The sequence below is a fragment of the Candoia aspera genome, chromosome 2 (assembly GCF_035149785.1).
Source record: "Candoia aspera isolate rCanAsp1 chromosome 2, rCanAsp1.hap2, whole genome shotgun sequence".
Taxonomy (NCBI): domain Eukaryota; kingdom Metazoa; phylum Chordata; class Lepidosauria; order Squamata; family Boidae; genus Candoia; species Candoia aspera.
Window position 1 is genome coordinate 117,279,125 of NC_086154.1, and position 16,694 is coordinate 117,295,818.

At 39.2% G+C, this 16,694-nt stretch overlaps 2 protein-coding genes across 2 annotated transcripts in view; both read right to left on the bottom strand.

Annotated features, from left to right (window-relative positions):
• The window catches only part of NPLOC4 (NPL4 homolog, ubiquitin recognition factor), a 52,110-nt gene extending 36,778 nt beyond the window's left edge, over window positions 1-15,332 (bottom strand). Inside the window, exons 1-7 of the mRNA XM_063293410.1 lie at window positions 15,234-15,332; window positions 11,814-11,894; window positions 9,733-9,845; window positions 5,737-5,916; window positions 1,948-1,996; window positions 1,106-1,200; window positions 250-373 (exon numbers count right to left, since the gene is read on the bottom strand). Of these exons, the coding sequence (XP_063149480.1) occupies window positions 250-373; window positions 1,106-1,200; window positions 1,948-1,996; window positions 5,737-5,916; window positions 9,733-9,845; window positions 11,814-11,894; window positions 15,234-15,248 (657 nt within the window). The 5' untranslated portion in view covers window positions 15,249-15,332. The remainder of the gene's footprint in view (window positions 1-249; window positions 374-1,105; window positions 1,201-1,947; window positions 1,997-5,736; window positions 5,917-9,732; window positions 9,846-11,813; window positions 11,895-15,233) is intronic.
• The window catches only part of ACTG1 (actin gamma 1), a 234,712-nt gene that overhangs the window by 154,640 nt on the left and 63,378 nt on the right, over window positions 1-16,694 (bottom strand). The gene's annotated exons all lie outside the window — the stretch shown is intronic.

Sequence of the window (16,694 nt, forward strand, 5' to 3'; positions counted from 1 at the left end):
CTTTCACTTCATTTAAAATTGCTGTAGTATCTCATATATACAGCAGATTTCCTCCAGTCTATAAGGAAGCTATCAGACAAATATATTGCTTTCTCTCCCCTTACGAGTGCTAACGGCTGGTCACCAAGCAGCTGTCAAAACACTCCCCAACCCCCCCTGGCCATTCCTTCCCAAAACAAACATCAGAGGCAAGAAATCTCTCTGCTGCCTTGAAAAGCCAGCTTTCATTGCGGGTAATACTGATCTTACCTGCCTGTTGAGTGTGATAGCACTTGGCTGGCACTTGGTACAGATTCCTTCTGGCCATGGAGGATGTCCCTCACATCCAGATTTAATCTTGCAGCTAATGTTTTCAAGAGCAACAAATTTCCCCCTGAACAGAAAGAAGCAGCATGCTGAATTTCTTGGCATTTCTAAAAAATATCCAACGAACACCCAGCAGACATCCTGTCAGAATATCCCATCAGGGTCTACGACCATATGCAGTCTGCACATAACTTCCCAACCCTCATAGTAAACTAGGGGGAAAAACCAGCAGTTCAATACAGAAACCAAGAAACCAACCTGCCTCTCCTCTCATTTATACTGGTGTTAGCAAACATACCAAGTATACAAATAATTGCTAACACAGCATGAGCAACACAGAAACTGTAAACATGAGAAACAGCAGTTGCAGTTTCATAGCGTGATAAAAATAAAGATGTTTAACATGTTACTTTCTATGCATGGAATACTTTTTATGCGAAACCATCATAAAAAGAAATGTGCATGAATGGATTAATGGAAAGATTGTGCTTCTAGGCTACTATGATAAAGGACAGCTTTTTGATTCAGCAGTCTGCTGATAATATGACAAAACTGTAGATTTGTTATCCCCTTCAAAAATGTCTTCACTACAGCAATGTATAGGTCAGTTTAAGATCAATAACCAAGGGGGAAAAAAAAAAAAATAATCTCACCCCAATATGCTAAACTGGTTTACAAGTGATTACTTTGTTACTGTTTGAAGCCAATTTGTTTTAGCCCTATAAATCGTTTTCTAATTTTGCAGATTTTATCATCCATAATGAGATTCCTCTGCAGAATAGGTACACAAGTTTCTTACTTGTCTGCACCTCCGGTCAGTTTCCTGATGTAGGCATGGAATGACATATGCTTCACAGGAGGTTCCAGATGGTTTAAATAATCCTCATCAAAAGGCTGCCAAGAATCCACATACACAAAGGAAAACCAGGTCAGACACCTGCTTGATAATACATTGATCACCGTACAAATGGATCTTTTAGTCTGAAGTCTCTGCTGGCATTCAATGTGGAAACAATTAGGAGAGCATTGTGCTCTTTTTCCACAGCAGTTACTACTCTGACAGTAATAGTGGGGCCCTTTTTTCTCCCTCCCTCACATACTATGACGCTTTAGCCTTGTACAAAATAGCTTCAGAAACCCAACCTGCCTCATGGATGCAATATTCTTGTTTTTTTTCTTGCAGACCTAAAAAATTTAGATAGAAAATTCTAGCAGAGGCTACCTAGCTAACTGAAGAATCTGTGCACAACTAAAAATGACTAAAAGGTTTTTACTATGTAAGTCATTAATAAAAACAGTGAAGGATATAAGCATACCCAGTAAGTAGCTTTCAGTTGTAGCTCTAAAAAAAAGGAAAGAATCCACAATATAAGTGGAAGGTACCAACTGCATATGCTTCCCTGAAACTTTACTAGTATATCCAGTTAAAACCAGATGTCAATAACCAGATAAATCCAGGTTTTGAACTGACAGATATATCCAAGGGTCCAATTTTGCCTCTTTAACCATTATCAGCATAGCTAGGATACACTGAAGTTTCAACAACATCCTCTGTATTGATGCCATTAAAGCAACTGTATACATCAAAAAAACTTTTAGCTTGTGAAGTATTACTATAATAGCTTTCGTTTATCTGCTTACCTCTAAAGGTACACAGTGTACACATTTACCCAATGGACCATGTCGACATCTGTGTGAAAAGAACAGCTACATTTATTGGTAAAAACAGAAAAGCACTCTACTTTGTAAAATTTTATTTGATTAATACTTTTAGTATCAATATGATTAACTGTGCAAACAAGTTGTCATCGTATCATGAGCAAATAAGTATTTTAAAGAACGCTTAATGACCCTAACTGGGATTGGAATTTTCATTGTTAAGTGAAGCAGCCATTAGGCGAAACATCACATGACCACACCACTTAGTGACAGCAGTTTGGTAGTCCCAGTTGCGGTCGTTAAGCCAGGACCACGCGGTTGTTCTCTGAGGACCTTACACTTCTCCTGCCCTGCCGCACTTGCCTCCACTTCAACTCCCCCCACCTGTCTATCTCTTCCCCCATCTCTGCCCTTTTGGCCACCCTGCACTCTACCTTCCCTGCCACTCCCACCGCCCTGCACCCCCATTGCCCCCAGGTGACCTTTACCATCTTCTGCTGCTGCTGCTTTTTCCCACTGCTGACAAGGTCCTCAGGAAGGCCTCATGCAGCCAGCAGCTACCGTGGAAAGGGCCAGGCCAGGCACGCCTTCTCAGCAGCAGGAGGAAGACGGCAAAGGTCAGCTGGGGGCAGCAGGGGCACAGGGGGCAAGGTGGCAGAGCCAACGGAGTGCAGGGCAGCCAAAAGGACAGAGACAGGGGTGAGATAAGTGAGTGGGTGGAGTTGAAGCACACCCTGCAGTCATAAATGTGGGCAGACTGCCAAGTGCCCAAATTTTGATCATGTGACCGCACAGGCATTGCAATGGCCATAACTTCAAGGAACAGTTGTAAATACCATTCGTTCAGCACTGTCGTAACTTCGAACAGTCACTGAACAAATGGTTGTTAAGCAAAGACTACCTGTATTGATCAGAGATTAACATTTTGGCTGGTTCAGCACACATCAGCTACAGTAAGAATTACTGTGCTAATTGCGAACTACACTTAAAATGTGTCCTAATTTTAGAAATCTAATTATGGAGGGCACTGGTAAGATACAATGATATTTTTAAATAATGGAATATATAGACAGATTGGTTACACTATTGCAGAAAGGTCCAGAGCAGCATCTTCCATTTCCAACTGTTTAAGGATAAAGAACATAGGAGGCAGTACAGTGTTATTCAGTATTGTAAAAATCTTTCATTTATTCAACATCCATTTGAATTCTTTCAGAATTACTTTCTTTCCCTATATAAATAAATAAAAAGTCAGGCATAACTTTCAACAAAAGAAGAGATTTTTGCCTATGATGCTTTCATAAGCACTTTTTTCAAAATCACACAACTGCCAACAATACTTCACTATTCAAAGGTTTCTGGTTTTTGATCTTCACTGAAGCAATAATTCCAATACATGGAAAGCTACATAAAGGGGCAAGGTAGACCTATCTAACCTTAAAAGAAATACCACATTCTAAAAGTTTAAGTCAGACTCTTATGAGAGTTACTAATAATAGAGGTCTACTCTAAAAATGTATTGTTATACTGAAAAAGTAGCCATCAGGTGGTCACAATGCCATTTCCTCAGACACCAAATATTACAATATTCTCAGTATACCCCATGAGAATAATATATTTCATGCCTCTTTAAAGCTTCCAGCTAGGAACTTAATGGTTATCAAGAGCAATTCTGAGCTTAAGTCTCAATATATCTGAGAAATACTACAGCATGCACTATCTCTGAAGTTCTGCACTGATTCAGTTCAAAGGAATATAGGAACAAGCATAAAGACTTAGAAGATAAAAACCAAGCAAACTGCCTACAATCACCTCTATACCTTCTTGATATAACCCTTCCTACTGGCTGAACAACAAACTATCTACGCAGTCTTTCTGTAATTTAGTGTTATTATTTTTCCCTGGCTTACTTACAGAAGCACAAACATTTGAAACTACAATAATTAGGAGGACATGAAATCTACCAGGAACTCCAGTCACTACCTTAGATTCCAAAATATTAATATTTTTCCTTAAGGGTAACGGCTGTAGCAATATAATTGAATAAGAGACTTAGCATTAATACAGCAAATGATCAATTCTGCTTTTGCACATGTATAAACAACACTATATCTGTTAGTGGCAATTTCAACTCTTTCATGATTGTTCATGTCTGGGATGCACAATTCCAAGCTTGCTTTAAAGATTCAATTAAAATTGGGCACTTCCTTCAAACTAATCAGCCATCCAATATCATCACCAGCAGGGCCCAGGAGCTTTGCAGTAGATGACTCGAGGGATGCTTCCTATGTTTGGGGCCTAAAAAAATCTCAGTTGCCACTTCAGGAGCCCCTTCCCCATAATTTGTCTGTTAAATCAAGGGCTTCTGTACATGTAGGTAAAGGTAAAGGTTTCCCTTGACATTAAGTCCAGTCGTGTCCGACTCTAGGGGGCGGTGCTCATCTCCGTTTCAAAGCCAAAGAGCTGGCGTTTGTCCGTAGACACTTCCGTGGTCATGTGGCCGGCATGACTAAACGGAATGCTGTTACCTGCCCGCCGAAGCGGTACCTATTAATCTACTCACATTTGCATGTTTTCAAACTGCTAGGTTGGCAGGAGCTGGGACTAGCAACGGGAGCTCACCCCGTCACGTGGATTCGAACCGCCGACCTTCCGGTTGGCAAGCTCAGCAGCTCAGCGGTTTAACCCGCAGCGCCACCACGTCCCTACATGTAGTTGATAATTATTTCTCATTCTTTGCTGTTGTTACTAGAAATCCATTTAGTCCAACCACAACGATCAATTTCAAAACATAAAGGACTTTTACTGAGAATGATACTGGAATTTTGAATAAGCAACTGTATTTAATAAAAAAAAAAATCAAGCCTATACTATGTGCTTACAGCCCTCTTGCACAATTTTAATTTTGGCTAAAGTAAGAGCTACTCCATATGGTACCCAGACTTTGCTGAAATCATTTATGCCTACTGCTATTACATCTATAGTATTGATATAAGGACATAAGCCAAGTTGTGGCACTCCAAGATTCTAGATGGAAACAAATGGATTACTCAAGCAGTAAGCTACAAACCTTTTTCATTAAATGCTTTTAACAACTGGTTAATATGTTACAAGATGCACTTCATTCTACAAAGCTATAAATGGCTTGGGGACCAAGTAAAGCTTATAACAGTCTAAATTGATCAGGTCTTTTCAATGGTTGTCAGTGTTCTTTGCTAAGCAAGAATTAGAATAATGTAGTTTTAAAAAAAAGGCCTAGGATTATAAGTCTGTCTGAGGCTACTTTCTGTGAGAATTTCAGAGGGGATATTTAGATTACTGAACATATGGCCATTTATTCATTACCAACCATTTGACTTCCATGATGTGAGTTACTATTTTTATAACTTGGATTGAATAAATACAAAGGCAAAAGTTATATCAAAATGGTTCCCAAAGTAAGAGGTAGACATTCCTAGAAAAGCTGCTACCATTTTTTCCCTTGGCCTGTTCTGAAGACCAATATACAAATTCTCCATATTTCTAAAGAAAGAGTCCCTTTTTGAGTTCTGTTCCTCATAAGCAGCCTTGAAAAATGTAACATGTCCAGGTATCATTTACTCCAACCTGTCTCAGATTACTAAATACTACCAAATTGTAGAAAAGTGCTTTAACTGAGATGGATTTACTTTAGGTACCTTTGGGAATGGGGAATAGACAAAGAAAGCAGGAAACAAACAGCAAACTGTGAGAAATTTTACGGAATAATAAAGAAAACACAATGATATTTACAATTGCTGGTCTCTGCTTCTATAAATTTTCCCATCCTGTTTTATTAGGTACTGATCAATTTCATCTTCTACCACGTGGGGAACACCTAGTGGACGTATTCCTTGAGAAACTGAGGTATCCATGTTCTCGGAGGAAGAGCCAGCTGCACTTGAGGGAAAGAGGAACAACATATCTCCATGTCTACAAAAATAAAAAGACAAAAATATGACAGAACTGTTGCAGAATGATCAATTTCATAATTACATTCAACATCAAAATATTTCAATTTTTAATTTGCAAGTACTTTGGTAGATTTTAGGTGGATACTCTACAGGACTAGCAATTGTACATATTATAGGTTTCATCATACCATCTTTTCCATTTACAGTCTTTCCTTTTACAGACAATCTTCTCTGAATTCCCGTTTCCCTTTCCAAGCTGCCAGTGCCATCTCCCAAACTATTCTGGATGGTTCATCAACCTTCTGAAACAGCCCTTGAGGAAGCTACAGCCATAATCAGTAAACATCATCCCCATTCTTGCAACTGATTGTCCTGTGGGCAGAATTCAGATCAAAGGAAAACTGGATCTAAACCCAAATTGCACTAAGCCTAAACTAGAACTATCTTATGCTTATTTACTTGCAAGTAAGTTCCCCTGTGTTCAATTGAGGTTATTTTGAGATAAATGTGCACAGGACTGCAGTCTAAGAACTTTCCATTTTTTTACATCATTTCTTTTTATCTCATGACAAATGCTGCTGGATCTTTTGAAACTGCATTTTTCTGAGATACCATTTCTCAAAGAGCCATTTTTTATAATGGTAGTAAAAGAACTACCACCTCCCCATCCTATTCAAGATAAGAACAGATGCCAAGGAAAGAATAAGTTCTAAACAGCCTCAGATTTCTCTTTTATCTACACTTATTGGCAAGCTGCCAAACACCAGTAGACCGAGGGTGATTCACAAGGGAGCTGATGAGTAACCTATTCTACCAAGGTTAGCTTTTTTTTCTCATAACAGTAACATCAAGGGTTGACAGGGAAACCAATTAGTTGCCTGCCCCAAATAAAAAGTACATTCAAGGGAAATGGAGCAGCCTCTTCCCTTTAAGCTTCAGAGAAAAAAGTGAGGAGGTTTTGTCTCCTTGTTTCAACTGGCATTTGGGAATTAAATATGCTATGCCATATTTTAATAGTTATTTTAATTGTAGTAGTGTACTGTCAAACATGAGTGAGCAACAGTATGCAAATGTTTTAAATATGCACACCGTGTATTTACTTCAGATGGCTTCCACAGGTCTTTATAACAAAAGAATATGCAGCACATGTATTTATGATAAAGACCTGCAGAAAGCCATTTGAAATTTCAGACTATAGAAAAGATGTGACTAGTGGTAGTCTTTTTTCTATCATGGTGGAAGAAATGAGGAAGCTAAATGTGATCCAACAATAGGCATGAAAGCCGGCTGGGTGACCTTGGGCCAGTCCCTCTCTTTCAGCCCAACTCACCTCACAGGGCTGTTGTTATGGGGAAAATAGGAGGAGGAAGGAGTATTTGGTATGTTCGCCGTCTTGAGTTATTTGTAAAAATAATAAAAGCGGGATAGAAAATACATAAGTACACCCACAGGCAAACATGCCCTTGCTGAAAAGACGTAGTAAGTAGACACTACAATGAGTGTGCACATAGACTTTACTACCACAGTACACCATTTTGGAAAAGCAACATTATTCTAACAGAAAGAATAAATAAATGACTGCTCTCTAATTATAAAAATGACAACAGAATAAGATATTTAATTTAAAGTAAAAAAGCAAGAATTATGATCATCTTTTCTTTACCCTGAAAAATACAATGAATCAGCCAAGAGGAAAACAAATAGATGTCATGTGTGTGCCTATATAACCTGTTTTAGTTTAAAATTGTCTTCTACCAATTCAGTACTCGAAAAAGTCAAAGACTCCTTTAAATCACAGACAACTTCCTCAGAAGTAACAAGCAATTCAGCCATCTAATCAAGCTGATTTATTTGTGATCGTATGCATACACAGCTATCCTGAAAAGAAGATGGCAATTTTGGAGTCCAACCTCTTCTAGATTGGGTTACTCTCTCTTAGTGTTAAAATAAACATTGAAATCCAAGGTAACATCCACAGCATGTCTGGGTACTTCATACTTCTGTAAGATAGCAAATCAATTGAATCTGTCTCAGCTACAACCATAGAAATAAATAGGACCTGTGTGATAGAGCCATCTCCCTCCTGGTTCCTTCAAGCTGTGAGGCAAAGGCATGAGCAACAAGATTCAAGGGTGTTTCTTTAAAGGAAGATGGGATACAACCATTTTGTTATGTCTTCTCCTAAAGAAGCCATCTCTTGATTCAGCCATGTTGGGAAACTACTGCTCTCTCTCCAAATTCTCCTTTTTAGAGAACACTATAGAAAAGGTTATACATCAGCTTCAGAGTTCAGCCTTCAGTCAAGATTTAGACACGGGAGAGAAGCAGCACTGGTTGCTCTGGTGGATGATTTTCATTGGGACTAAGGTTGTTGGAGTGTCTCTCTCTTGATCCTTTTGGACCTCTCAGCGGTGTCTGATTATCACCAACCATGGTATTTTACTGGACCATCAACAGGGGGTAGAAATTGGAGGCACTGTTTTGTAGTGGCTGTGGTCCTATTCAATGGTCACACCCAGTCAACAGTGGAAGAGGAGGAGCAGTCAAGCCCAGTGGCTGCTCCAGTACGGGTGCCACAGAATGTGGCTCTTTTCCCATTGCCTTTTAACTTCTATAGTAACTTTGCACTTATTATGTCTATTTGCCAAGGGTGGGTCTGCCTACATATATTGTTGGATCACACTTAGCTGATGGGAGAGGTCATCCATCAGCTTGGGATGAGATACCATCAATACATTGATAATAACTCAGTTGTGTATCACTACCCAAGACTGAACCAGAGATGCTATGAAAGTTCTAACCTGAAGCCAAGAGGCTGTGAGGATCTGGGTGGCTGGAAACACGCTTGAACTAGATCCCAGCAATACGGAGTTACTAGCTGTTGAGAAATATATTGGTTCCAAGATGGCCCCACTACAGTCTTTGGACAGGGTTATCCTTCCCTATAGAAACAAGTCTGCAGCTTGTGGGTATTGATGGACTCATTGCTCTTGCTGGAACAGCAGATGGACACTACGACATAGAGGCTTTGCCCAGCAGGGGCTAATGTGCCAGTAGCGACCCTACTTGGATCTGGAAGCCCCGGTAAGAGTAACTCATGCTCTTATGACATGCTTGGATTACTGTAATGTGCTCTAAATGGGGCTGCCTTTGACTATTACTCAGAAGTTGATACAGAATGCAGCAGCCAGAATGCTAATGGGTGAGAACCACTATGAAAGTGTAATACTATTTTCTGATTGCAGTACGGGTTGCTAATAGGTTTCTGAAACCAATTAAAAATGCTGTCTTTAATCCATAACGCTCTATATGGCTTTGTTCCAGGGTACCTTAGAAACCATTTCCTCCAGGCAGAATTTGTCTGGTTCATGCATGGGGGGCAGGGGGATGCTCAAGGTCCTACCCTTATGAGAATGCAGAGGGTCACAGGCCTAAAGGAAATGCTTTTCTGTTATGGTCTCTGCATGCCACTTTGCCCTTGTACGTACACCTGGTGCTCTCCCTAACAATCTTCTGCAAAGCAATTAAAATCATTTTGTTTGAATGGGCGTTTAGGGACTGATGTTGCTTACTGCTTTGATGATTAGGCAGCTATGTGTATTATGAGTTTTGATTTTCACGTTTCTTGATATTTTGATTTGATACATATCTTATAATAAAATGTCAGAAGTCATTTGAGCTGGGTAACATAAAAATACATAAAATAAATAGAACTCAGGGAATATTTAACAGATACTTGTATACAGGTATCAGATTATATTATTTTGGCTTGTCAAAACACAATTGGAATCAACTTCAGTCCAACAGTGGCCCGACTATTTTACTGAATACTTACTTGATCTTCAGTAAGTTGAGAGACTTATTGGGAGAGGATGTGATCTCACCAGTCCTGTTTCTATTGATGTACACAGAAAATCCATTATTTCTGAAGCCAAATTCTTTTGCAACCTATACAAATAAATTAATTTGTTATAGAAATTAAGATAAAAAGCAACTTATTCTGGCTGTAAATATTACAGAAGTGTGAAAATAATTTATCAAAAATATTTACTCAAAGAATCTACATTTGAATTATTTGTTCACATTTAAATTAACAAGGCTTTATAAGGAGGGACTTTAGAAACTAAGCCTGATTGCTTATGTTAATGATTAACGATACTTAATCTACTGTGGAGGACAACTCATTGCTTTAACCAGATTAAGCCAATCACCAGCCAAAACTGGTAGAAAAAGGAAGCAAATAAATCTGAAATCTTCCAACATTTTCCTTCCCTAGCTTAAAACAGAAAGGAATTTGTAGGAATATTCACCGTTTCACAATATATGAAACAAACAATCTTATATGCAAATACATACTGTATAAAACTTCGTTAGAGCTAACAGGATATTTTAAATTGGACATCCAAATAAGTGACATTAAATTGAAATATGGCTATCAATATAAACAAAAATTTCTGAAATTTGTTCTTTGCAGAAGCTTATCTGGCTGACTTACATAAAAAGTACTCCCTCTATTGGCAGGATTCAACAGCTCCTAGCCAGCATGGCCAGCTGAGCAAAATTTGTGCTTGCCATAATCCTACCCATACACAAGAAGGATTTAATCTCTGGATATTACGTGGAGCTCAAGGTCCAACTCCATGGGCTAGGGGAAGTGCCTTTTCTGCATCAGAAGAAAAGAATTCGGGCTTTTCCTCACTGTACCCATCTTCAGATTCACAGAGGGCAGTAAGAAACTTCATGGTTTTCCTGTTAGTTCTGAAATTGAGGAGAAGCCCTGCCAGTACAGCTGTATTTCAGTTTTAAGTTATAACTACACCAGGATTTTAAGCTATTTATTTTATAGAAATGAACATGGGCCTTACTTTGCACATACTGGTTAAAAGTTATTTGTGTTTAAAAGTAGAATTACTTTAAAAAGAATTACGGGGTACCGTCAGTGCATAATGTGACAAGGGGTTTGTCCTTCAGCCATCTTTTCACAGAACCTGTTTTCAGCTGTGCGTGAGTGACTGGCCCATAGTCACCCAGCTGGCTTCTGTGCCCAAGGGAGGATTAAAACCAGAGTCTCACTGCTTCTCATCCAGTAGCTTAAACACTTACACTACACTGGCTCTCACTAAATGAGTAGCCAATAATTACAGAAATGATAATAGATAGGTCTATCAGCACATTCCTCACTACTGGAATTAAATTCTGCAGAATGTAATACAATCTTATTCCTACTATATATGCTTATGGGTGCAGATGGTTTTTTCTCATGGTAATTATATAATGGTAAAGGTATCAACTAACACGGCAATTCTGAATTACAATAATTGTTTCTCACTCCGCTCATCTCACATGTATTAATCCTGCTGGTCTCTCAACATGGAGACCAGCATTTTTGCTGTGCAACATCTGAGTGCCAGATGTTGTAATTCATCACACCAGATCTTTTCCCATCAAACATTTAAAACACTCCTTTAACAGGAACAGCATTCCAACATGTCAGGACAAGTCCAAAATGGAACCTAACACCGTATCTGTACTTCACCATACTCTGCAGACATTCATACTACAATTTAACATTGTAATTAGATGTAGACTCCACAATGTGACCCCTCCCCAACTTTTTCTTTTGCAATTTTATCTGATGAAGTCCTTGAGAGAGATGCACATTATTTGGTTACCCTGACTTGGCCTAATAAAGGCATTGTCATAATACAGATCCTGGAATTTCCTTGCTTTCTTTGACTTCAGATAAAGCTTCCATAAAAATGTCAAACACTGATGTTAATTCTACATCACCAAAAATTTGTGAAAATCCAGCTAAATTCTAAACAGTAGATGCATGGACTGGCTTGTTCAACCAGTGTGAGATATACTTCTATTACTGTCCTAGGAAAGTCCAAAGAATATGCCAAAACAGAGTACCTTTTTCAGAAATGTTGCAGCAGTTTCTCGTTTTGTTGCAGTAATACGTTTTACTCCCTCTGGTGACTGGACACGGATTATCTATAAGGCATTTTAAAGATTTGGGAAAAGGTTAGACAGCAAAAATAAGTCCATCAAATTTTCAAGATTAAGGCAAAAAAATTCATACACAGAGAATACATAAGAGATGTAACATTTCAGTAATTTTGTCTTTAAAATATAAAAAAAAGTTTCTGGCAAAAATATATAGCTAGTAGAAAGAATGAAATTAATAGCTAAGTACAACCCGTTTTCACATTTTCAGTTTATAATACACAGCGTTAGAAAAATATAGAATGAATTTTGAGTTTTTAAGTTACAAGCTGCAGAAATCAAACTCAGGCCTATAAGGAAAACTCACGAGCTTTTTAGACTGCAAAAAAATTACATCACATTGCATCATTAATTGCTAGCATGCTTCATTTTAAAGGAAAATTGTCATCCATCTTCATTAAAATGAAAAGTCACACCAATCCTGTGGGATATACAGGGACAGAGAAAGAATAGCAGCTATTTACTGAGGAAAACAGCAATTCATTTGAAGTCAAGCTTAGCTCCGGTAAGAGGCTAACTTGTTTTTGTGCAACATTTAGCACTAAACATTGTACTATACCATCTTGTGAAATTTAAAAAGACAGACAAGCTGCATTAATATGCACAACCCTATATCGCTTGCTATGCCTCTGCTTGGAGTTCAAATCTGTACTTGAAAGATTATGAAATTTAAGGGCAGATTTTAAAGATTAGTTGGTGCTAACTTCACTGCAATGTAAGAATTAAAGAGAGTGGAAATTCACACATACAGATGCTCTATAAAATGTCTGAAACACTGTTTTAACATTGTAGCTTTCCAACACTTGTTTCCAGAAAAATCTAAGTGCAAGGAAGCAATCCTGTACTCGCTTCCTTGATAATCCTATCACAGTAAGCATAGATAACTTCAGATTGAATATGAACAGGATCTGGCTACACTGCAGCACCATTGTGAAGCAATCCTGTCTTTAAAAGGTAAAGATGCCCTTGTGTTGAGCTCAACTCCTCTCCCTCAAAGTGCTGATTCCATAATTCCACCCAGGATTCTACCTAGAGATGCAGCTAAATGACTAATCCTAGGATGATGCCAAATCATTAATTACCTCCTTGAACAATGTCCAATCCTTAAAATCTCTTTAAAAATAGATATTGTGTGTGTGTGCGCTTTCTGTTGGGTACAAGTCTCAAGAGTATCTCAAGTGAGGAAACTATTTTTTAAAAATAGAAACATTTAAAAGTTTGGTGTGTAAATTAAAAAAAAACTAAAGAAAAGCTGAAAGACCGTAATTTCCAGATGTGGATGTACAGACAACTACCAACTGATGCCTCAGGAGATATCCCGAAGCACAGATATTGCTAGCCAGCAAACTTGACAAATGTCATGTATAAACCTGAATTTTGCATCAGTGACATTTGGAACTGTAACAAGCAGTAAAATTACTTTTTTCCTTAAAATTTTGAGAAAAATAGCAAATAGCATTTATTTCAAAACTACATAATCTCCCATAGTTTTACCTTGCACAGTGTAATAGTCATAGCATTTATCCAAAGTACAATGGTTATTGGCTAGTTTAAAAATGTAATAAATAAAACTGAAACTCTAATATACGCTTGAATAATGAAGAAATCAGATATAATCTGATTTTTTGTATAAGCAGCCTAAAGAACACCACATGGACACCCTATTTTAAAAGCAAACTAAAGATTCTGTTAAGCACTTTATCTACATGCTGATTCAACTCAACCAAAAGCAGGCTTTAAAAGGAACTGAATTCATATTATAGTCTAGCTTCTGAGATGGAAGGCTACAGATTACCTGCCAAAATTGCTTAAGAAAGTGTTGCCTGCAATTTGCTCTATGTAACTAACTTTATCAATGTCACCCCAACACAATGTAGTCAATACTAATTCCAAAGATAAGATATTGGCAATTTATTAATACAAAACAAGGCAAACTAACCTAACTTTATTAAAACTTGTGCTGCCCAATTTTATGCAATGTTATACAAACCTAGCTGCCAAAAGATAATTTTAATTTGGGTTGTTCCTGCCATTCATTCTGTTTTTCCATCTATTTCTTTATTAAAATAAAAGCTGATAGAAGAGAAAGATGGAAATGTAAAATGCTTTTAAAGTGGTAGGACCTGCTTACTCTTCAGTATGCCTTAGCTGAACATTTTCACTGACCATAAAGGGCAGGGAAGAATTTTTCACCTTTGCCAATTCAGGTAAGAAAAACATTGTCGTTTTTTCTTAAATGCTGTTAATGTAAAGCAAGTACTAGAGTACTTCTAGCATGGCAAAAGCTTCCCTTATTTACTGAGAGTACAGTTTCCTACTGTCTAAAACCAAAAACTAGTGACCCACAGGGATACACATATGGTTTATATTACCCCATCTGGCATACAAACTAATACAAGACTTATGGGCTTGTGGTCAGGAAGTCTTATGTCCAATGGACGTAGCTATCTTAATGTATTGCAAGTAATGTTAATATGGAACCTAGATGCCAAGGTATAAAATAATTAGGGACTGAAAGGAAACTATTCAGGTAGAGTTACAGAAACTTTCCAACTTCTTGTTGCCTTCTACATGTGTAGACTACAACTCCTATGACCATGCCGATTTGGGATGATGGGAAATGTAGCCCAGTATTTCAAGAGAAAAACCTTTAGAGATAGGCTATTATATGTATTGTGCATTTGTACCAAACCATCAGCTTTTAATTTTCCGACTCCCAGAATATCCTGCCTTAAAGATAGCATGATGTTACTCCAACTTACTGGACATATCCATGCTATCGATTTGTATAAGTTTCCTTCAGAGAACTTGTAGAATTTGCTTTTGAAAATTATTCATTTCTGGTCCAGCTTGCCAAGTCCCACTACTTTTGGGGGGAGAAAAATTATTATGAAACTGGCTCAGAGCTGTGATGTGCTGAGTTCTTCCCCCTGATTAACTGGAAAGAGAAACCGGTATTTTAACCCTCGCTGAAGGCGTGGGCCCATTAGACCGACCTCCCCCCCGCGCAGCCTCCCTTCAGAGACGTCGCCGCGATCCCCCTCCTCTTCCTCAAACCTGGCAAGGAGACGGGGCAGGAAAATAAACCCCACCACGGGCTGCTGCCTCCCACCCCACAGGAAATCCCAGGGCAGAGCTGTCAGCACCCAGCCGGGGAGGCGCTGGGGAAGTGGGGAGCCAAGGGGGAGCTCTGACCGCGGTGCCGGTCTAGACGCCCCCCGCCTCACAATGACAAAAGAGCGGAGGGAGGGAACAGAGGAGGGAGACCCTCTCCTTCCCTCCCTGGCCTCATCCCCTTAACGTACCGCCCTCGCAAGCCGAACTTACAATGGTCTCCGCCATATCCTTGCCGCCGCTCCGACCCTCGTCCTGCCCCGGCTCCGGTAGCTCCGCCCCCTACCCGCCCTCAGCTGCTCGTGCGCCGCCAATACTGCCGCGTCACCGTTCCCTCCCGGTAGCACAGGAGAAGCAACAAGGTTCCGGGTAGAAAAGGTCCGTCCCCGAAGAGGACCCTGCCGCCACCTCCCCTTCCTTTCTCATTCGCTGGCTCCGCCTAGTGGTCCTGGTTATCCGAGAGCTTTCCTTCGTGTGGTCTGGGGCGGAGCCGCCTCTCTGCGTAGAAAGGCTGGGAAGGGAATAGGCATGCAGATGCCCGGTTCTTACGGCACAAAAAGTCGTAAAGTCTTAGTCTGTGCTTCAGAAAACCTGGCCCTGCACTTCCCAAACTTTTATCCACGAAGTTGCTGCAAAAGGGTCTCTGAGGAAAGCCCATTATAATCAAAATGCATTCTCTGCATACTGAGAAGTGATTTTACTTGAAATAATTAGTTGGACCAGATTTGAATATCATACTAAGCGTTGTGTTGATGTAGTTTGGTGAATAAGCCACAACCAAGACATTTGTCATATCACAGGGGTCAGTCCTGCTTCATAGGACGATCAGTAGTATTGAGTTTCCATCCTACTAAGCCACAATATATTTTGATTTTGGTCTGTTGTGATGAATGAATTAAGCCTTTGTGGCTTGTGACTGGTTTAAGACTCAGGTTTATGACTCGGGATGTAATGTGAACCTAGCAAATACTGGTGTGAACAAAGTATGATTACGACAAAAGGGTTAATGTGATGCATGAGCTTGGCTACCTAGATACTTTTAGTAGCCTTTGAAAATGAAGATACGTCCTATCAAGGTGGAATTACTTTAAATTTAAATTGTTTTCTATGTGTGTTGTGTGTAAAGGTGAAACTAATGTATTAAGAAAGGAAATGTAGTTCTATAATCAACATTACTTTTTTTTTATTGTCAGAAGAATTCAAGACCCCCCCCCCACTTGTCTTCCCCAAACACTGTTCAGCCATACTGTCTTCCCCAAGCATGCAGTCTTCCCCAAACACTGTTTTCCACCATATTGTCTTCCCCTCCTCAAGCAAGGTAAAAGGTTAAAGATTACAAAATAGAATGGGTTCATACAAAGAGGATGCAAGAGATTAAAATGTGACAGACAACTGTTCAAATCCCAACTGTTCAGACAAAAGATTTCCTTCAGACTTAATCAGAGACCTTGTAAGACAAAAGTTGCCCCTTCACAGAACTTAGCAGTGCCCCTTCAGGTAAACATTCTTCCCCAGCCAAACAGATCTCCATAATCAAATAAGAAAAGATTCCTTCCAAGGTGAACATTCAAGGCTAGTAGACAAAGCCACAGCCCAGCAGGAAACCTGGACTATCAGAACAGGAAACACAAACAGCAGGGAGCCTGACCATAAAGCGCCTCCTCTCTATATTCC